Raw genomic sequence first — 22,624 nt, forward strand, 5'->3', positions numbered from 1 at the left:
CCTATATGTTTAAAATAAACGGACTGTTATGGTAAAAAAATAGTTTATAATATCATTTACAGGAACATGTTGGAACTATGTTGTATGGCTGTTATGAAAATTGAATTATGGTATTTAGGACATACAGTGACAGAAGCACAATTGGAGCAAGTGGCTGAGTTGTCCGGTGTACTGGAGGCTCCAAGGGACTACTTAAATGAAAACATAAGGACTTTGATGCAATCCAAAATTGGAGATCCGAAATTGATCGAAAATTGTAACTGTACTGATGCATTTTTGTTTTTAAAGCAAAGCATTGGCGAAGATGAAGACTTAGTTCATGACCAGCCTGTATTGTTTTGTATATTTTATTTCTAAGAATTGGAAGTGAACATGTTTTCAAAGTAACACAATGACATGGTGTGATATATGAAGACACGAGGTATTCGGATATGGCAAGGAAACACATGTGGTTAGCATCAGTACCATGGAGTGTAAAAGGAATTTGGTTGTAATACTATAACACTTTTCAGCATAGATAACAAAAATCTGCAAAAAAACAGGCAAATGAAACAATACAGTGATAACTTAAACCAATGCAGGCACTATTATCTTAAATTGAAAATGAAACTTGAATGAAATATACAATTGTAAGTGTAACAATAAAAACCCCTTACAAACTTTCTAACCCTGTCAACTGACAATATTTATTACACTGATGGCTTTCAATAAATGCCTTGGTGGAAATCAGCTCCAAAGTTTCCGGGAGATATCGCTTAACCACCCAAACACCGGGAAAATCTTTAGATGAAGATCTTGCCTTGAATGCTCTGCGGAAACCACCCTCTCCAAACTTCTCTTCCTCTATTTTGAAGTCAACGCTGGTTTCACTGCCCCACATCATCTCATCAATTTGGTATTGGGAGATCATTATATTAGTAGAGGAAGACTGCACAGCACTGCCAAGTTTCATCATGTCATAAATAGACAGGCTTTTTAGTACATGATTAAAAACATACTCTTTTTGGAGATGGCCTACATGTAGGTTTACTTATTCGTATTCTTTTTTTTAATTTCAGGTATTTTCATCAGAAGAAACTGGAGTTTCAATTGTGTTTGATACAGCTCTATTTTCCGTAGTCCCGTCTAACGCAATAAAAACTATATGTGGACTTTCACCCAGTCCCGTCTTTTAGTCATGTCTAACAAACGCTTTTCCGTAGTCCCTTCTAACGCTATAAAAACTGTATGTGAACTTTCATCCAGTCCCGTCTAACGCTATAAGAACTGCGTGTGAACTTTCACCCAGCCCTGTATTTTTGTCATGTCGAACAAATGCTTCTCCGTAGTCCCGTCTAACGCTATGAGAACTATATGTGAACTTTCACCCAGTCCCGTCTTTTAGTCATGTCGAACAAACGCTTTTCTGTAGTCCCGTCTAACGACGCTGCAAGAGCTATATATGAACTTTCACCCAGTCCCGTCTTTTAGTCATGTCGAACAAACGCTTTTCTGTAGTCCCGTCTAACGCTACAAGAGCTATATGTGAACTTTCACCCAGTCCCGTCTTTTAGTCATGTCTAACAAACGCTTTTCCGTGGTCCCGTCTAACGCTACAAGAGCTATATGTGAACTTTCACCCAGTCCCGTCTTTCAGTCATGTTTGACAAACGCCTATTCGTAGTCCCGTCTAGCGCTATAAGAACTGACTGTGAACTTTCACCCAGTCCCGTCTTTTTGTCATGTCTAACAAACGTTTTTCCGTAGTCCCGTCTAACGCTATAAAAACTATATGTAAACTTTCACCCAGTCCCGTCTGTTAGTCATTTCGAACAAATGCTTTTCCGTAGTCCCGTCTAACACTATAAGAACTGCGTATGAACTTTCACCCAGTCCTGTATACTAGTCATGTCTAACAAACGCTTTTCGGTAGACCCGTCTAACACTATAAGAACTGCGTGTGAACTTTCTCCCAGTCCCGTCTTTTAGTCATGTCGAACAAACGCTTTTCTGTAGTCCCGTCTAACGCTACAAGAGCTATATGTGAACTTTCACCCAGTCCCGTCTTTTAGTCATGTTTAACAAACGCCTTCCCGTAGTCCCGTCTGACGCTACAAGTGAACTATCGCCCAGTCCCGTCTTTCAGTCATGTTTAACAAACGCCTTTCCGTAGTCCCGTCTAGCGCTATAAGAACTGACTGTGAACTTTCACCCAGTCCCCCGTCTATGTGAACTTTTACCCAGTCCCGTCATTTCGTCATGTCTAACAAACGCTTTTCCGTAGTCCCGTCTTACGCTATAAAAACTATGTGTGAACTTTCACCCGGTCCCGTCTTTTAGTTTGGCACTTTTTCCGTCTGTCCCGTAACCCCGTCTTTTGGACCTCGATTTCCGTCGTCCCGTATTCCCGTCTTTTTGACATGTCTAAGATCGTATGAGTTAGGTGCAGACGTGATGCAATGGTCGGTCAAAAGATGAACAACGTAAGGGTTGTTTCAAAGGATGATGAGGTTGGCGAGTCAGAAAATGGAGAAATGTTGGTGTATTTAGTCAAGTTAAACACTAATCAAACCACCGAGTAGACACTAACAAAGCTTAGTAACCAGACTGAACCACGTTGCCTGTTAAGCTGATACTAACTGATGTTAACTTATAATAACGATACTAACTAATGTTAAAAAACATAATACAAACTGATTTTAACTTTCCAATGAACCAATGAACAACCGCTTGGAAGTAATTTCTGAAAAAAGTATTTTAATGGCAAGGTGCCATTGCATGAACGTCCCATAAAGCCACACGCTTTCAAGAATAAAAAAACACAATAGAAAAATGTTACAACGATAGAACTGTGTTGCATAAGGCATTAAAAGTAGTTATTTCCATTTATTTCAGGTATTTGTATTTTGTTCATTTGATCAATAAAACAACGACTCAATGGACGCATAAAGTTTTGAATTTTTGTTGTAAATCCTTAGCTCTAGCAATTGGAACTTCCACTTCAGTGCAGTTGAATCTAAAGTAAAACTTTAAGGCCACTCTTTACGGGCCTGTAACGATCACACCTTCCCAGCACTAATTTGGGACAACAACCAATAATGGTTCGTTGGCCAGAGCTTACGCTGTTACATAGCTATTTATTGCGTAATGAATTCGCTGATCTTTACCAGGACCTTAGTCCGACGGAATTGTTTGCGAACTCGATTATCAGCACCTCGGTATTTCCAAGAGTTTGATTATTAATTAGTCTTTTCGGCCCTGGCATAACATACTGTCGGAACTGTAATTGGTTTCTCTTTAGGCAATCAAAACAATGGAAAACACTAAAGATTACGCTGTGTCAACAGCAATTTTTACTGGTCATTCCATGTTGGAGTCATTTGATACCTAGACCTGCTCCTTTGCGCTAACCGTGGTGCAATCAACTTTTGCAAAATCACTTGACTTGTACTTCTTGAGTGCATAAATTTTGTACATGTTGTTATACAAGAAATTATTTTTTTTCCTGCCAACAGCGAAATGTTGCATTAAACTGACTTTCAGCTTGATCAACGTCCTGTTTACAATCTTTTTTTTGTGGTGACATTAAACACGGCAAATCATTCCCCAAATGGAGATTTTGTTACTGAAACAGCCCGACACCCAGCCTAGACCAGTGCTCTTCAAACTTTTTGGTTTGGTGAACCTTTGAAGTTGTTGTTACGAAATCATGCACCCTGTTTACTTAAAAGGAAAACTGAGGTAAAAAGCGATATGAAAAATCATTATGCATATATCATCATGTCAATTAACTCCAAGCATATGTTCGCGTACTTCTATGAAACATCTACGAAAAAACAACTTTCAATACCCTGGCATTATCCGAATGTAACACAGACCCTATCAAACTCGACATTGGGATATCCTAAAAGTCAAATATTAATGGTTCATTAAAAATTTGTAATGTATCCTTGTATACCATTTCGTACTGGTGTACCCCATGTATATTTTGGTGCACCGTGCCCTCCGGTTGAAGAGCACTGGCCTAGACAGTGTCATAAAGACTAGCGTCAAAATGCACGCAACAAACATTCGTTTGTTTGTTTCATCATGTTGAAACTTTTCACTGTTCTACGAAAACCCGTTTGCTTCATTACTACTCGCTACCTGCAATGTCTGCAAACCACGATACATGTGCTGTTTTAAGTGACTGTCTTAATGATGAATCGTAAGAGTTAGGAAACTTCCTAAAATATAAATGCTATGCACAGGATCTGTCTCTTTACTAGTTGGCATGTTTATGTCCACGAGAGTCAAAACTGTCTGAGTAAATGAAAATTAAGAAGCAAATGTTTCTGAATCAAAATCAGTAAACACGAAGTTGTTAAAATCAAGATATATATTTCGCCTATGCAGACACCGTCAGTCTCTAAAAACTGCACACAACGAGGGTTTGATTCACACAAAATAAAATAGCAAAAAACTAAACAGATGTTTAGCTAGCTTAGTTCACAAGGTCTACAACAGAAACTTTACATGAAACTAACGAAATACAAACGCGACGAAAAAAGGAGAAAAGCTTACAGGCATAATATTGAAATATATGAAACTACAGATCAGCCAATCTGGATAAACCCGTTTTTTAAAGATTAGTGGTTGTTTTTAGCCACTTGACTTGAGACACGCACCCAGGCCTTTGGGCGTCAGCAGCTGAATGCACCAAAGTTTCGTTTGGCTGAAACATTTCGGCCGAATACGCTGTTTTCCAAAGTTTCGGTTTCGGCAAGAACTTTTTTAAAAATTCCGAGTATGGAATTAATGCCCAAACTATCATTTTCATCAATACGAAACGTCATGAATTAACTAATTGTTGTATCTATAAAATACGAGCCACTTTGTCTGCAAAATATTAAAGTTTAGTAAAGCTTTCGCATAGTGAAAGTGATTTTGGTTTGTCAAAATTGAGTTCACATGCATCAACAACACAAGGTTCAGTTGAGAACATCCTCAAAACAGGGAGTATAGGTTCGGCCTAATTCGGCCTAAGTTATTCGGCCTGATGGTCGAATATTCGGTATCGGCCCGAACCTTTTTAGACGGGTTCGGTGCATCACTAACAAGAACGTTACACTGAAACATTCGTTTCATCCTCGTTTGAGATTTTTGGTGCTAAAATGCTGACACCGGAGAAACCCGGGTAATCGCAAGACGGTTGAATAAACGGGGCGAATCAAAACTTATTTTATTCAACTCGGTTGATGTCTATTTGAAATTCGGGAGAAGAAGCGTGCAGTGCTGTAAACACTGACCTATATCCTGTTTCCATGGCTGTGGGTCCGATCCGGCATTTTTGCTCAATTCGTCTGATAGAACGCATAACAGCATGACTCAGCAATTTTATTTGACCTCGTCGAAAGGAACCATAAATTTTTGTTGGTTTCGATAGTTGTTGCCTGTTGTCCTCTTTTTTATTACACGCTTTCAAACAGTTTTGCAAAGGCATGGTTATTATGAATACCTTTAAAACGAATTTTGGAATGAAGTTATTGCATGTGATTATTGTTTTCGCCAAAACTAACGTATGTTGCTGGTCCGATCGGACCACAATTAGCAACAAGTCCGATCAGGTCGACAGCCATGCAAACGGGATACTAGTTATAATAGATTAAGTTTGTTTATTTTGATTGGCAATAGCTTTCTTGTCTTAAATTAGAACCAAACTCTCCCCCTACCAAAAAACAACGATTTTTTGGTTTGCACACCCAATTCCTGAAATCTCATTTTACTCGATTATCTTCATAACGTGCGCGGTGTCGTTATATTAGCTGAACAAGATGGCACAAGAACCGTTTTGTTTTAAATTTACAAAGCGAGGCAGGGAAACCAACTGTGTGATGCTGCAACACTTGCCCAAAAAGACTTGTAACTTAATAGTGTCTACTTCTCGTGTGTATCAACATGTGTCTTTTCAAATGTCCTCGATGGCTAAATGGTTTCTCACATATGCCACATCGATAGGGTTTCTCTCTCGTGTGGGTCGTCATGTGCATTGTTAAATCTCCTCTTGCACCAAATCTTTTCTCACATACACAGCATTGGTGTGGTTTTTCTTTTGTGTGAGTTTTCAGGTGTTTTTTCAAATATTGGTCCTGGCTAAACATTTTTTCACATACATCACATCGATGTTGTTTTTCATTAGTGTGAGTCAACTTGTGCCTTTTTAAATTTCCACCTTGACTGAACGTTTTCTCACACACATCACATCGATAATGTTTCGTGGGGGAGTGAATTGCTATGTGTCTTTTTAAATCTGAGCGAAGACTGAACGTTTTGTGACAAACATAACATCGATGGGGTTTCTCTTTTGTGTGGGTCAGCATGTGTCTTTTTAAGCCTGTGCTGCGGTTGAACTTCTTTTCACATACATCACATTGAAAGATTGTTTTATCGGAGGGAGTCAATCGTTTTCGTTTGAAGGCACCTTTCTCAGAAACAGTGCTTTCATTTATTTTAGACAGTTGTTGACGTTTGGATCTCTCAGCTAATTTCAGCTGATCACAAGCATCTGCACATTGCAGATCGGTTTGCTTCAAAATTAATTCCTGGGTCGCCATTATTCATTTTTGTTTTTCTGTGAAAACGACAAAATGTTTTTTATGTTGTACTTCTCTCTGAAAACATTTCTTTGTCAAAACGCACCACAACAGATTTGGGCGTTAAAATCAGTTGATAACAATTGTAACATATAGCAGTCCAAAATCCACAGCCAACAGTCATCTGCGCAAAATTGCAAAAGCAAACTAAACTTGTTTCATTATTATCAATTAGAACCCTCAATCAGTATATTTTAACCTGTGATGTTAAGTGAAGTTGATGACTACTATAGAAACCGGCAATATCTTAAGTCGATATGTCCTGTAATTGTAAACTTTGGGGCAAACTTTGAAAATATGTTAAACACTTCCTTCCTAGCTACAGTTGGCATACAAGGCTTTAGACAAGTGCAACAAGAAAAACTATGTGACAATTGAGGATGAAGCGAGTTACTTTGTCTGTTCGCTGATAGTCTATTTATTTACCATCATTTTAAACCAGTTCTACGCTTACCAGTAATTCGTCTGGATTTTGCAGAAGATTACATAGAAATAACCGAAATCTCCCGTACCTGCAATCATATAACACTGTTCGCAAACTCAGAAAATCTATTCTTAGCGAAGCTTTTAGTTGAATAATCGAATGTTTTAACAATTGCCTTAATAATGCTACACTGATTTAACACCTCGAAAATATTCCCTTGGTACAGCATACATCAAAAGGTTGAAAGAAAGCAGAACTATCAACGTCTAAATCTAAAAGAAAGAAACATATATCTTCACTTTCGACACTGCGTGTGGTCACAAACGGAAAACTGAATTGCTTCCGACAGTAGTCGCAGCTGCACCAACGCCACACGGCAAAGTACATCTAGTAGAAAGAACATGTTTCACAAACCGATTATTTTGCAATATAGTTGCTGCAGACCAAAGTCCTTAGAAGTCTGCACGTTATTTTTTCTATTACGGTAGAACCCTAAACACGTGGGTGACTACAACACAATTCCTAGAGTGGACGAATACATATTTGTTTTGTTTAACACTATTCTACAAACCGAGCACTCTAATACACCTGCGTAAGCTGCGCGCAGGGCCGGATTAAGGCGGGGGCTGATGGGGCTGCAGCCCCAGGTCCACACCCAAATATAGGCCCACCACTGCACTAAGTCAATGAAACAACTAAGGTAGCCTAGGGCCTAGGCTAATACAAATCTCCCAGCTATTATTGAAAACACTGTCCATGCACTGTAAAACCCAACCTGGTCACTATGACGCAACAATCGCTTTTTCTCGGCTGTTAGGCAGGATTGTTAGTAGCCAAGTCAAGTCAAGTCAAGTTTATTTCGCAATAACGCACATAACTATATTGCGCATGCAGGCAGTAGTGAAAGACCACTATAGGGTCATCTAAATCTAGCTACGCCTAGAGTATAGCAACATATTGTTTTTAGTTGTTTTGTTTTTAGCTTGGCTAAATTAATTTAAAAATAAAAATGAAGAAGTATAAAAGCGGTTGGGAAAAGGAGAAATCTAGAAGAGAAGCAGAAGCTAAATTGAAAAAAGTTGTAGCAGGTTCAAAAAAAGTGACTGATTTTTTTGATGTTGTAAGCGAACCGAAAAGCAACATTGCAGAAACGACGTCCAGTAGGCCTAATGCAACTGCTTTGCGACCATCTACTTCGACTTCGAGTGACTGTATTGCGGAGCCACATATAAATATTGTTTCATCGGAACCAAATTTAAAAACCAAATCATCTAATGTTGCTGAGGATGAAACACATGGGGTAAAAGAAACTATTCAACACGACATGGATGTTAGATGCTGGGGAGGAATTTCTGACCAGCTGAGAGATTACTGCTGCCAAATAGGAAGTTTAGAATTTCAACATCTTCATGCAGATTTTTCAACTTCAGAGACATGTATTACTGGCGATAAATTTAAACGGCGTTGTTCTAAATCGCTATTTTGGCGAGAACAATTGAACGGCGAAATAGTGAAACGCGAATGGTTGTGCTATTCGCCTTCAACCAAGAAACTTTACTGCTTTTTTTGCAAACTTTTTGCGTCTGATTCTGAGAAAATCATGCTGCCGCTGGCATCAGTTGGTTATGGCGACTGGAAACATGCACCACGCGACCTGGCCAGGCACGAATCTTCTAACAAACACTTAAGTTATCTTTCAACATATTTCTTTCGAAGAGCAAAAAAAGGTAGCATTTGCAAAGATTTGGAAGAGCAAAAAGAATCTGACAGAAAATATTGGTGCAAAGTATTAGCTCGAGTTTTAAGCGTGATAAAATTCCTATCATCCAGAGGGCTAGCCTTCCGCGGAAGTAGTGAGAGGGTTGGTTCTCCACAAAACGGTAACTTCCTTGGAATTTTGGAGTTGTTGGCAGAATACGATACTTTCCTTGCTGAGCATATTCAAAAGAGAGTGAACAAAGGCAAGGGACACGTTTCGTATTTCTCATCGACTGTATGTGAGGAATTCATTGACGCAATTGCAACAAAAGTATTAAATATTATTATTTCCGAAATAAAACAAGCAAAGTATTATTCAGTGTCCGTGGACTCAACACCTGACATTGCAAATGTTGACCAGTTAACAATAATTTTTCGGTATGTTTTACCTGATGGTCCCGTGGAACGATTTGTCAAATTTATGCCTACCCGTGGACACACTGGTCGCCAATTGGCTGATATACTTTTGGAGTTTATAGAATACAATGGGATCAGTTTGAAAGATCTCCGAGGACAATCTTATGACAACGCTGCTAACATGAGCGGAAAATATAAAGGTATGCAAGCTATAATAAAAGAACGCAACCACCAAGCAGAATATATTCCTTGCGTAGCACATTCCTTGAATCTTGTGGGAAAATGTGCTGCTGAGTGTTGCCAATCCGCGGTTCGTTTTTTCATGTTTGTTCAAGGACTCTATGTATTCTTTTCAGCTTCAACACACAAGTGGAATCTTCTTGTTGATGCACTGAAACCACTTAAATGTCCAACAATTAAGCCTTTGTCTGATACACGTTGGGAGGCGCGATATGATGCGCTACATGCACTAAGAAAAGGTTACCAAGCGGTTCTTCAAGTCTTGACGGCAATATCTGATGACAATGATGAAACATATCAAACTAAAGAAACAGCCAGGGGTTTTGTTTCATCGATGAAAAAGCTTGAAACTGGTATTTTAGTCGTGGTATGGTCGTGCATAATGGAACGGTTCCATAAGACGAGTCAGGCTCTGCAGGACAGCAAAATGACTTTGAATAAGGCAACAAATTTGCTTCAGGGTCTACAGAACTTTATTCAACTTCTCAGACCCCAATTTCAAACATTTGAAGGAAGAGGTCAAGCATTAAGTGGCTGTCATCATTACACTGAAGAAATTTCAAGAAAGAAAAGAAGAAAAGTAGGGTTGGATAGCGAAGGTGAATCTGAAGACACATCACTTGATCCATCGAGCAGATTCAAAGTAGACTCATATCTGCCGATCATTGACCAAATTCTTTCGTCTATGAAAACCCGACTAGAAGCTTACGACGGTCTCCAAAGAAAGTTTTCGTTTCTGATAGAATTGAACACCATGTCTAACTGCAAAATTGAAGCAAGTGCGAAATCGTTACTTCAATATTATCCAGATGATCTGGAGGAGTCATTGCCTCAGGAGATGATTCATTTTTCTACACTGATAAAACAACACCATTTCAACAGTGAATGCAAAGAAATTCAGATGTTTAAGTTCATAAATGAAAATGAATTCGCGCATGCATTTCCTAATGTATCGGTTGTTTTCAAGCTTTATCTTTGTCTGATGATTTCTAATTGCTCTGGCGAGCGCTCATTTTCAGCGCTAAAAAGAGTAAAAAATCATTTGCGTTCGTCTATGAGTCAGAAAAGGTTGAATTCCTTAGCTATACTCTGCATCGAAAACGACATTTTGCAAAAAATAGACACCGATGACATTATTAAGAGCTTTGCATTGTCTAAATCCAGAAAATGCGTCATTTGAATGTGTGCATACAAAGTAAATATATACTTTGTTTATGTATTAATATTTGTTTTTCGTTTCAATTGTGGTTAGTTTTTAGTACAACGAATAGAATAAAAAATAGGCCTCTGACTATCATAGAGCCCCAGGCCCATAAAAAGCTTAATCCGGCCCTGGCTGCGCGCATAGCATTTGGCACATCCAGCGCACAAACGTAACATGAATATTTTAAAGTACAAGTAAAAGCACTGGAAACTTCTTAAGTCGCCCAACAACGCATCAGTAAACAGGAGTGCATTGACCTGTAACCGAAAGAAAAAACGCAGCTCGTTGAGCGCCAGGTTTCCACTGTATGATGTAGAGTAGACAACAAGACAACTTTAATAAAAGCAATTTGAAATGTGATCACTGCATTGGTGAAACTGATAAACACCTCGACATAAGCTGATGTGAACATCAGCCAGAAAAAGGGACAGTATTAAATATGTGAGGTGTGTTTTTGATTTAGTACATAATGACAAACTAAAAGTAATGTGTTCAATCAAATTTTATCAGAATGTACTTCGACATGACTTATGAATCACAGCATGCATGTACCTTTCTCATTATTATAGATGAGATGGAAATGACTCTAATTGTACGCTATTGGCTTTGTTAGTACGCGAACGATTTGACATCAACGCAATGCCAACACGTGTGCATTGACCCGTCAACAATTGTGGTCAAAAGAAAAAAAGGCACAGGTTTCATGTTGGTGCGTTGTCCTGTTAGTGCTGATATGTTAATGTTAGCGTAACGAAGTAGTTCAATTGAACCAAGTCATTAGCCTTTACATACGTCATTTCTTGACCATCTTGCAATTGGAAAAACATTGTTGATGAATGATAATTTACAAATTTACCTTTACTGTGTTACTTAACCGTGGTTTGCCTCCTTTGTAAAACGTAATAATTAAATAATGTGCTGTACAATGTGGCAATGATAAATATGCTTGTATTGTAAAAACTGACGCGATTACAACTTAATCAGGTCAATGATTGTTTATACCATTTTAGTCCAAGCTTACACAAACACAATATAATAAATGCCCGAAGTATTTGGTTTGCAAACCAGAAGCTCACATTCCTTTTTTCTCACATTGCTTGTGTCTACCTAACTGTGACGACAACTACCCATATCCTCGCTTTGCTAATTTTACACGCTTTAATGCGCACTAGGGATTGTAGCGTCAAACACAGCGGAGCTATTCCCAATGCACTATAATCTGAAGTTGTGTACTGATTTTGTAAGATGGGGAACAAGGTAATAAGTAAGGCTTTGCAACATAACAAACCAGCCCTAACATAGAGTAACGGACTGTAGGGCGACATGACATTATCTCAACGACATGACAAGCTTTCTATATTTTTCAATGAGACTCTTACGGTTCAACGCAGGTGATAAGCGACATGATCTTGATGTCACAAGCTGTAGGTCAGGGGTCGGCAACCCCTGGCACGCCAACCGATTTGCGTGTTTTCAGTATTTATCATAGCATTGTCTTAAAATTTAGCCTTTCTTGCACAAAACGCCCTGCTTTCTCTTTATTATTGATATCTGCTGGCACGCACCACTATTATTTCGAATAACGTTGGCACCCGGTGTCATTAACAAATAAAAATAACAAGTATATTGGCACGCGTCGCCTAAAAGGTTGCCGACCCCTGCTGTAGATGGATGGTGGAGGTGGCAGTTTGGTAAAAACCGACCACCAAGCCGGTTATGTGTAGTTTCAGAAAGAACGGTGTGTTTCTGGCCCTGTTTTTAGTTCAACATTTAGTTCCGCTGTCACTGTGGGTTTTAGAGTGTTTTGCTAAAATGTCGGGTCAAGTTGTTTCAGCAAAGTAGACTGCGAGAGATTTACAACAAATGGCATGGAACATATTTTTTATATTTGATCTTGGGTAAATAGAGGAAAGCATGATAATGTGGTGGCATTTGTCCTCAGTTTCAGTAGCATCAACTGAATACATGCAGTATAGCAAGTACTACTTCTTTGTTTTAAACAGGTCAACGACAAAACAACCGTAATAACGGTGAATAAAAAGATTTATTAACTAAATTGAAGGGAGGTGAAAACCCAGGGTTTGGACTCGGGAACAACCTTTTGTATAGAAAAAATTGACACTAATGGAATATTTGTGAGAAAAGATTTAGCCCAGGTGGAAATTTGAAAACACACCGATGATACACACTAGTGAGAAACCGTACCAATGTGATGTTTGTAAAAGGGCACATGTTGACACACACCAAAGAACCCCCCCCCCCCATCGATGTGATGTTTGTGAAAACAATTTACCCAAACAAGAGTTTTGAAAACACACACTCCGATAAGAAACCACATCGATAAGATGTTTGTGAAAAAATATTTGAGCGGGGTAAAGATTTAAAAACACACAAGTTTATTCACACTAAAGAGAAACCATATCAATGTAATGTTTGTGAAAAAACGATTTAGCCGAAGTGGAGGTTTGAAAACACACACGTTGATTCACACTAAAGACAAACCCCATCGATGTGATGTTTGTGAAAAACAATTTAAACAAAGTGGAGATTTAAAAACACACAAGTTAATTCACATTAAAGAGAAACCATGGGCGGCATTATGAACACTTCCTCGCTCGCTAACTTACCGAGCTCGGTAAAAAAATCTTTAGCGAGGACTTAACGAGCGAGGAACTCGGTAACGTATTTGGTATTACGAAGTGTCCTCGCCAAAGCCAGACGCAAATACCGTAATTTTCCGTGTATAATGCGCAAAATTTAATTAATTTATTGTCCTAAAATCTAGGGTGCGCATTATGCATGGGTACAACAATTTTTGAAGAAAATCTGCCTCGAAATAAAACTTGAAATCAGACCTTTCTTCTTGTTTGTTGTCAATCGCGCATCACATTTAGTCATCCTGCCTAACACACTTAAATGGGGTGATACCATTTGCGTAAATGTAAATGGGGTGATATCATTGCCGATATGCAACGGATCGAACTAAAATTTTGTGTATCAGTTTAAATTTAATTATTCTGATTTTTAGGTATTTTAATCTGATACATATTAAACTTCATTTGTGTTTTAAAAATAAAAATGTTCTCTGCAAGTATTAAGATAGATCGGTTCCGCTTGAACGCGACCAGCAGTAAGATCTCGTTTGCTGTCACGATGTACCCTACACAAATCTTAAACATTTTTCGCTATCGAGTTTGCGAGCGCATGCGCAGTGATACTGACCGGCAGAATAACATCCGGTTGTGTCAAAAGATGATCTTTTTTCTGAAATAATTTTGCGTTTACGGATTTAAGAGTAAAAATTTGGGTGCGTATTATACATGGGTACAGGCTTTTTTCCAGCATCGACATGCTATTTTTAGGGTGCGTATTATGCACGGGGGCGCACTATACTTGGAAAATTACGGTACGACAGAATGCGTCAAAATCGCAAGAAAAAAGACGTCTGACTCAGCAAAATCGTCACGCCGCGCTATGCGACACCTTGCAACGAACAATTTTCGCCTGTCATTTATGCTGTTTTTATTGCAAATTTGCAATATAACCTCAAAATGTTTGGATTCCTACTTTACGGACAGTTTGAAATTTGTTTATTTGATAAAATAGCATAAGAACATCAAGAAACATTGCAATAATTTATTGAAACGTGGACAACAGTTGAAATGGAAGTTTCATATCCTAGAAAAAGTACAAAACATCATTTGGTATAATTTTTATGAAAAGAAAACGCTAGAGCTTCATAACAATACGGTAAGATCTGTGATTAACGTAAGTTTGCACTTTATAAAATGATTTACAATTTCTAACTGGCGACAAATTAAGGTGATTTTCATTGATGTTTGAAACAATGACAACTTTATTATATCTAAACACATGTTTTGTACAACTCATTTTATAAGGTTTTATGGTTTGCATCTTCAATTAACCATCCCAATATTACTTATTCATTTTTCAATTACAGATTTGAAACAAAATAAGAACCAGTGCCTTCATTACAAAAAGACAGACCAAAACCATGATGCAGAAAGAGAATTGCTGGACACACACAAAATAAGTCGAAATTGGAGCATTGTGACCAAAATTGCAGGTCAAGTTTGACTGCTGTAAAGCTGAAAACAGTACAATCAGCTTAAGGCACTCAACAATTACATTTTTATTCAGTGTTAATACTGTACATGGTGTTTGTATTATGTGCATTTGTGTTTCTGTCTATTACTCACCAATTGTCAATTTGTTCAAAGTTTTTGTGTTTTATTTGTTTTCTCGATTCTTTCATTGCAATTTTTTTCATGTAATGCTACACTGTCACTTTTTGTTTCTAAGAAACACAAGTACATGCCGTTTGAATATTCATGTTATCAGAATGGAATCACTTCAGTATCTGGCAATATTGTCATGCAGATCATTACATTTATTATAGAGGTTCCTTAATGGAAGTGTTTGCAGGCAGAGATTTGAGACACATTACAAAACGGACAAGTATTCAACCTATCTTGACATGTGCATCTTATAGCTAAAGTGTTGAAACAACTTTAAGTCACTACCACACTGACGGTTAGTACAATAGCTTAAATGTTGTGTTTGCCCAAATTAGATTTCTTAAACTGTATTGCGCACACGGAAGTATATAATAAGGCCTTGTTCTTCCAGCATCAGATACTTTTACCGGAAGTTTTAACTGGAAAATGTGTAAATCCTCGTGAATTGATGGCATCAATCCAATACAGTTATTCTTCGCAAACGCCTTTTAAAATTAAATTAAAACCGACATTTGCGATTTTTCTTCGTTTGTACAAACTTTTACCAACAAAATACGTAGCCGCAATTGATTTCCGACGTGACTGTGTGACTTTGTCAACAACAATTTAGCATTAGCGAGTGGTCTGAGGTCCTCGTTAGTTGGCGAGGAGTTTAGCGAGTTCCGGTTAGCGAGACGGGGGTTCGTAATACCAAATCTCGGGTTAACGAGGTCGTGCGTCAATACCGAGCTCGCTAAACTTAGCCAGATGTGTTCGTAATGCCGCCCCATATCAATGTAATGTTTGTGAAATTTGCCGAAGTGGAGTTTTGAAAACACACATAGTGATTCACAGCAATGAAAAACCTTATCGATGTAATGTTTGTGGAAAAAGATTTTATCAAGGTGAAACTTTGAAAAAACACATGTTGACACGCGGGAAGCTGACTTGATTGGGTAAACAAAATATGTTTTTAATATATGCTAAAATTTTTGTTGTCAAAATAAACATTAATTTAACTCTTGTACAAAACCGTGATATATTTTATTGCCATGAAAAAGAATGTGTGGATTTAAATTGCACCAATGAGAACAAAAAAGTTAATAATAATAAAAACAATGGAATACATATAGTCAAAGATAGAAACAGCAACATGCATATGTAGCAAAAAACATAATTTTACAATAAAACTGAAACAGGAAACCACACAAAGTGGAACGTCACATCGCACACATTTGTATGTGGCTACTTCCTCTTGGCACTTTTCTGAAATTTAAGCGGCATACCACACAGTTTGGGCAAAACCACCCTTCCCAGTTCATGGTAAAATTCCTGGGGAATCAGCCTTTGTAGTCTCTCCACAGATATTTCTACTGGTCGTGTTCCGGTAAATGTGTATCTTGATAGCATTGTAACCGCACAGTCTTCAAAAATTTCAGGCTGATTTTGAAAGAGCTGGCAGGGCCACTGCAGTAGTAGTGACCATAATAGTTGTCATGTACCATTTTCCTGATTGGTTTGTAATGCCACAACACAATCTGGCTTTTACACTGTTAAGTTTTGTGTTTGTAAAGCTTTTGATCTGATTTCTTTTTAAGTGCCCTTAGGCAGTAGTGGGATTCAATTTTTTGCCAGCCGGTTACATCACAAAAGTCGTATTTTTGAGCCGGTTCTGTTACAAAAAGTCTATTGACAGTAACCAGTAACAGAACCGTTGCGAACCGGCTGAATCCCACCACTGCCCTGCCTAGAACAGGGGTGGGCAACCTGCGGCCCTTTATTAAAGCTTGTGCGGCCCGCAGAGACGCTTGGATTTCAAAAGTTCTGGCAAACTGGTCCAATTATAACATATTTTTGAGCTGATTAATGCGCCCGATGCTAGTTTTCTGCGATCTGGCAAAATGTGGCACGAATGCGGCCCTCGATCCAATTTTGACATTTATAATTGGACCTACAGTAAAAAAGGTTGCCCACCTCTGGCCTAGAACCCTAACCTATAAATATTTGACAACAGAATTAGGCGCTTGCTGTCAGACCAAAGCACAAACCATCATTTAATTCTCTTCCATGTATGGTGGATCTTTTGAGCGAAATCTTGGGTTGTTTAAAATTTTCTAGCATTCCCTTTCAGTTGTAATTAACAGTTCCATAAAGTCCGGCATGTTTCTGACGCAACTATTAGTAAAATTTTAATACTAGTTGTTTCTGTGTACGTGGTGATGGTGCACAGAGTTTCCTTACAATGTAGTGCGTTTTGCTGGCAGCAGCATCATCTTCCTCTTCACGTTTTCATGCATACACACTCCATTGCAATACATAGCCTGGTTTTGCTTCAGCCACAACATGCCTTGTAGCACAATTTGCGTGGTTTGTTCGAGCGGCTTTTGAAGGTTATTTCATCCAACGAGAGTTCCTTGTCTCTGGTTGCAAACTTAGGCATGATCAAATCAACCAGTTTTCGAATTTTGCATATACGGTCATAGTAGTTAGAAAAGATTCATTTGGCTGTCCATCATTATTGCAAAAATGGAGCATTGATCCTAGTCAGCCCTTTACTTCGCGGACCACTGGCTTATATAAACCGTTACTAGACTCTACATACCGGTAAAGTACATTCTGAAAATCCAAACACTACATTTATTTGTATATTTTCCAAATCAACACCAACCCAGCAAACAATTTAACGTCGTGGCAACGTTGCGTAATGGCTTTTTAAAACTACCAAAAACGTTTGCTGTGACGTTATAAAAACCATAAAGTGTGGACTCCCATTTTCGTTTTAATTACGTTTAAACAAACGTACGTTTTTTCGCTATAATAACGTTTAAAACAACGATTACAAAACGTTTCAGTTTGCCGTTTTTGTTACGTTAATTTAACGGTTGTTAAAACGAAGATTGTCACGTCAACTGGCGGTTTAAGTTTAGGTTGTCTTAACGTTACTTGTATCGTTTTCCTCACGTTATTCAAATGAGTTGTGCGAACGACATTGTGTGGACTCCCATTGACGTTTCTATAACGATTACTGCAACGTTGTACGCACACCATTTTTTTTAAAAGTATTTTAATACAAACAAACGAAATCAAGGCTGCATCGATTTGAAATTAAACATCATTTTCTTCGTCTGACGAAAAAAGAAGGACAGTGGGTGTGCCAGAAGAACTTGAACTTGAGATGTTCATGTCAGCCTGTCTATTCTAAAACACAAAAATGGTTTAAGCTTACAAAATCAATAACTAGTAATTGTGTTGATAAACTAGAAGGGTATATTAGCACATATTGCACAACATACAACGTTAGTGTATAAAGCTACATTTTGGTGATGGCAAGGGAACTAAAGGGGGGAGTGGGCAAATTGAAAGCAACTAATTGATTTACAAACTGTATCTATCAGCTGTGAAAGTTTAATGTAACTCACTCGAGCAGTTTAAATCAAGGGTGAAAAATAAAAAAATATCTGTGTACCTTATAGTTAATTCCGCCAGGCTTGTATGGTGCATGCTTCAAAAATTCTTTTATCTCCACCTCAACTGCACTGGCTTTGAGATCTTTGTTAGAACGTAGTGCACTTTCTAAAAATCACAAATGCATATTTTCAGTTTTGCAAACAGTTTCACATTTTTTCGCCGGCAAAATACTTACTTAAAATAACTTTACACATAACAGTTCCACAAAAAGCCTCCTTTCCTTTTCTTCCTTTATAGCTATACTGTGACCATAAACCATACGAACCAACAGCCTTCATCATACGCCGCACATTGTCTCCAACACTGGTCCCTCCAATATTGGTTAAATATTTGACCTATGTGATAAATTGATTTGCATTCAGGGCAGTTTATATGTAAACAAGACACATGTACTATACCAGTGATTTGCATAACTCCTTGTCATGAAGTTTGTTATCCAAATCCTTCAATTCCAGTATGGATTCAAGCGGCCTTTCCAGCATGTCAAATTCCAGGACTTTACCATCATCATTTTTGGGTATGCTTTGTTTAACTATGTTTGTGAGGTTTGTTTGTAATTCCAATAACATGTTTAATTTTGCTGCAAAAAAATTACAATAATCTGACAAGGATCCACCCAAGTAAACGTGCACATGCATACCATTTATGTTGTGAAGAGCACTTTCGCTGGATTTGCTTTGTTGGTCTTTGTTTGAACTTATATTTGAAGATGTACTCAAGTTTTTTTCCTTGTTTGCTTCTATGTGTTTGTATCTATCAACTGGAAAGAAAATGTTTTAGAAAACAGGTATGGTTTGTACTACATTAGTGCAGAATGTTACCTGGTGGAGAGTATCCACACACTTTTTTTCTTAAACGAACATCTGGCACTTCATCATCACTTTCCACATTCGAGGTTAATTCTGCCCTGGCTACCCGTTTCAGTGCAATTTCAAAATCATCTAAAGCATAAAGTAGCAGTAAAAAACTGTTCATTGTCATAAAAGCACAATTTACCTGTAGTTGAGAAAATCCGTATTTCAAAAGTATCCCATGTTTTAGGATCTGGAATTTCACCTTTCTTTGCCTTCTGTCTAGCATTTAGTTTGGGCCAGAAACACTGTGTTGTCTGGAAAGTATAAACATGACTGATTTACCATCAGAATACCAAAAAGACAAAAATAATAAAAGATACTTACAGATTCGCTTTTTTTTATCCAAGTTAAATGTACAAGTTCGACACTTTGCTCCTTTATAAATTCCACTATGGCAAACGACATCTGCAAAACAAAATTTAATGAAAAATATAAAAATACAATTTTGCTGATAAAAAAAAAAGGCCTAGAATACAACTCTACATTAGGGTTTCCATGCTATTACAAATTGAAAATTTTCTCTTACATTAAACAAAATTTACTTTGGGTCATTTAAAACAAACATTGTTTAGCATTCTGCAAAACTAATTGAAACATAACACTTTTTCAACAAAAAGCTAGCTCCCGCAAACTGTTAATAGATATGACTTTCTGAGTATTGCAAATCATAGTAGTTAATCACTGACTCTGTTTTAATTTCTATACTGTACCATTTATTACCTTTTCGGAAATACTTTGATGCACAGCTTAAACTTGTAACACACTCGCACACGACAAGACTGCACGCACGTTCGGCCGCACTTACAGCCATGAACCATGCCGCCCCTGATTTTAGCTTGGTGGTTCCCAATTCATAAGCGGTTGCATCATTATTTTGTGGTTACTATTTATAGCCGCACCGCAATGCATACGTTTTAAAGTTTGTTTACGCATACCTTTTTTCTCTTTATTAATTGTGTCATTGATTTTTGAGTAATGTGTTTAGCATTATAAAAACATGAATGCTAAAACTTTTTTTCGGCAAATACCGGTTTAAGGTTAGCGATGTATTTGATTCATGACTAAATTACGTTAATTAATTCTACAACCAATCAATTGTAGCCACAAAAAAAGCGTTTAAGAGGCACGTGTTTGTTCTGTTGAGTGGTACGGTTGCAAGAACGTTGGATTTGATTCGTTTCTTTACGCTTGTCGTTGTGTGGTAAGATGATAGGAACGTTTGATTTCATTCGTATCTTAATAAGCGTTTTTAAAACCACTATATGTAACAACACAAAAACAGTTAGTTAAAACGTTTTAGACAAAAATATTTATATCGTCCAAAAAAATCCAACAAAAACATTTATATCGTACCGTATATCCCATGACGTTACCCACACCTCGGATTACAACCACACCAAAACGTTGTTTTTAGAACGTTTTTTATCAATCATTTTATGACTTTTTCGGTTAACTTAATAGCCCACCACCGAACCTTGGTGTAACATTTTCATCAACACACAAAAAAATCATTTGGTGACCTTTAAACAACGTTGTGAATATTGTCAAAACATTTCGTTTTGTGTATTCGTAACTTAGAAAGGTTACAAGTATGTTCGCTTTGATACATTATTTTCATGACGTTTTACCAACAGTTTATATACAACACGTTTTTATCTTGTTATTTAGTTATGTTACAGAAACGTACGGTTTAATACGTAACTGAAAAAAACGTTTTTAAAACAGATAAATGCTACTACTTAAAAACGTAAATACAAAACGTTTTTATCTTGTTATTTAGTTATGTTACAGAAACGTACGGTTTAATACGTAACTGAAAAAAACGTTTTCAAAACAGATAAATGCTACTACTTAAAAACGTAAATACAAAACGTTTTTATATCGTTATTTGGTTATGTTACAGAAACGTACGGTTTAATACGTAACTGAAAAAAACGTTTTTAAAACAGATAAATGCTACTACTTAAAAACGTAAATACAAAACGTTTTTATCTCGTTATTTGGTTATGTTACAGAAACGTACGGTTTAATACGTAACTAAAATAACGTTTTTAAAACAGATAACTGCAACCACATAATAACGTAAATACAAAACGTTTTTATTATTTTGTCCAAAAAAGTAACAAGAACGTTTATGGCGTTACGTATGAACGATGAGGTTACTAACACGTTATATTACAACCACAGCAAAACGTTTTTTCAAAGTCGTGTTTACTAAACCGTAACAATACCGTTTGAGTTACGTTCAAAGCTAACGTTATACCATGCAACCATAACGCAACATTTACTTTGACAAAAAAACGCTTACAAACCATATGACAACCTTTAAACAACGTTGTGAAAGTTGCCATAACGTTTTGTGTTAGCTGGGAATGCGACATCTGGTCGAAAAGCTCTCATTTGCCAATGCTTGCGTTTTTACGATAATGCTGGTTGTTCGAAAGCATTGGTTGAAATCATTGGTTCTAAGTTTGTTTCTGGAGAATCGTAAACCTCTCATTAGCAAAATCACATTTTCAGAAGTTATCTCATATGGCTGTGTAATAATACCCACTAGTATAGGATTGTTGAAAAGCGCAACTGGACTATTTAACTTTGGAAAATCCGCAAATCTGTTCACGGACAGTGAAGTCCTGTTCCGTGAAATCAGCATTCGGACTTTGTTCTTGGTCACACGACAAAAGGTAAAGACCGTTTTTTCGCAAACCTTCCGTGAACAAAACTAACCTTGGCCAGAAACCTCCCATTTGTCTCATTAAATGTGAAATGCTCCAAGTTTAACAAATTCAGGTGATTTGTCATGCCTGCTGCAAACTATGGTAACCAAACCTTTAAAAAATTTTCAAAACAGTATAATGCACATATCAGGTAAAAAATACACTATTTTTTGTTTTACTGGAGCATAAATAAATTGCCTTTTTTCTTATGTGCTACACAGTTGTCACAGTTTGGTCTTCAATATATGCACACTCTTCATTACATTGTGTACATTGGATCTCACCACATACAAAACTAGAATGTTGATTTTTTTCAGGTAGAAATTGTTTTGTCATATTTTTCTGTATTTTCGGTGCTTCTAAAAAGTTCTTGCCTGCAACACTTCGTTAATGAGGTGAACTTGTCAAAACTTTGTTGTTTTTCCACTTCTCTTCCCATCTCCGTAAATCTTTTTTGGAAGAGGGCTCATCTATACTTTTTTTGTGTGTTTTTTTGTAGTAGATGAGAAACACTTATGATTTAAAGTCTGTCATTTAAAACACTGACAGGATGTGCTCGCCAACCACATTGTGATATGTTTGTGATGGTATGTGTTTAATAAATGCAAAGGTTCGTTATGCAGAAGACTAAGCGCAGTAATCTGACGGCTACACTAGCCTGCCAAGCGGCTTATGGGTTGTCATCAGCTGCGCTTACCTGTAGGGGGAAGTAGTGCACTGTCTGTAGTTTACTTATTGTGGCAGTGTTCAGGC

At 37.4% G+C, this 22,624-nt stretch overlaps 3 protein-coding genes across 6 annotated transcripts; 1 reads left to right on the forward strand and 2 right to left on the reverse strand.

Annotated features, from left to right (window-relative positions):
* Positions 1–3,152: 3,152 nt before the first annotated feature.
* On the reverse strand, positions 3,153–8,458 carry LOC145218995 (uncharacterized). Of its 3 annotated transcripts, none has more exons than XM_080086415.1 (2): positions 7,066–8,458; positions 3,153–6,589 (listed from the first exon to the last, which is right to left on the reverse strand). In XM_080086415.1, the coding sequence occupies exon 2, from the start codon at positions 6,570–6,572 to the stop codon at positions 5,886–5,888; it is 687 nt and encodes a 228-aa protein (XP_079942541.1). In that variant the 5' UTR covers positions 6,573–6,589; positions 7,066–8,458; the 3' UTR covers positions 3,153–5,885. The 3 variants fall into 3 exon arrangements, with proteins under 3 accessions (XP_079942541.1, XP_079942540.1, XP_079942539.1); XM_080086414.1 differs by having other exon boundaries at positions 3,153–6,735; XM_080086413.1 differs by having other exon boundaries at positions 6,658–8,458.
* LOC145219607 (zinc finger MYM-type protein 1-like) lies at positions 8,045–10,570 on the forward strand. The gene has a single exon (XM_080086950.1). The coding sequence runs from the start codon at positions 8,045–8,047 to the stop codon at positions 10,568–10,570; it is 2,526 nt and encodes an 841-aa protein (XP_079943076.1).
* A 7,223-nt stretch (positions 10,571–17,793) lies between these two features.
* LOC145218970 (uncharacterized) lies at positions 17,794–20,903 on the reverse strand. Of its 2 annotated transcripts, none has more exons than XM_080086391.1 (9): positions 19,875–20,903; positions 19,479–19,559; positions 19,297–19,408; positions 19,122–19,241; positions 18,941–19,060; positions 18,699–18,832; positions 18,476–18,635; positions 18,299–18,405; positions 17,794–18,030 (listed from the first exon to the last, which is right to left on the reverse strand). In XM_080086391.1, exons 2-9 carry the CDS (start codon positions 19,557–19,559, stop codon positions 17,938–17,940), a joined length of 927 nt encoding a protein of 308 aa, XP_079942517.1. In that variant the 5' UTR covers positions 19,875–20,903; the 3' UTR covers positions 17,794–17,937. The 2 variants fall into 2 exon arrangements, with proteins under 2 accessions (XP_079942517.1, XP_079942516.1); XM_080086390.1 differs by having other exon boundaries at positions 17,795–18,030; positions 18,699–18,880; positions 19,875–20,441.
* Between the last annotated feature and the right edge of the window lie 1,721 nt (positions 20,904–22,624).

Source organism: Phallusia mammillata, chromosome 3, assembly GCF_965637545.1.
Source record: "Phallusia mammillata chromosome 3, kaPhaMamm4.hap1.1, whole genome shotgun sequence".
In the NCBI taxonomy this organism is placed as follows: Eukaryota; Metazoa; Chordata; class Ascidiacea; order Phlebobranchia; family Ascidiidae; genus Phallusia; species Phallusia mammillata.

Bases quoted from the DNA above. Each gene is read 5' to 3' on its own strand.
- LOC145218995 (XM_080086415.1), bottom strand. From the start codon at position 6,572: ATGGCGACCCAGGAATTAATTTTGAAGCAAACCGATCTGCAATGTGCA.
- LOC145219607 (XM_080086950.1), top strand. From the start codon at position 8,045: ATGAAGAAGTATAAAAGCGGTTGGGAAAAGGAGAAATCTAGAAGAGAA.
- LOC145218970 (XM_080086390.1), bottom strand. From the start codon at position 19,559: ATGTCGTTTGCCATAGTGGAATTTATAAAGGAGCAAAGTGTCGAACTT. The intron at 19,242-19,296 runs GTAAATTGTGCT...TTTATGCTTTAG, and splicing joins ACGGATTTTCTCAACTACAG to ATGATTTTGAAATTGCACTG. The intron at 18,636-18,698 runs GTATAGTACATG...TTTATCACATAG, and splicing joins AGGAGTTATGCAAATCACTG to GTCAAATATTTAACCAATAT.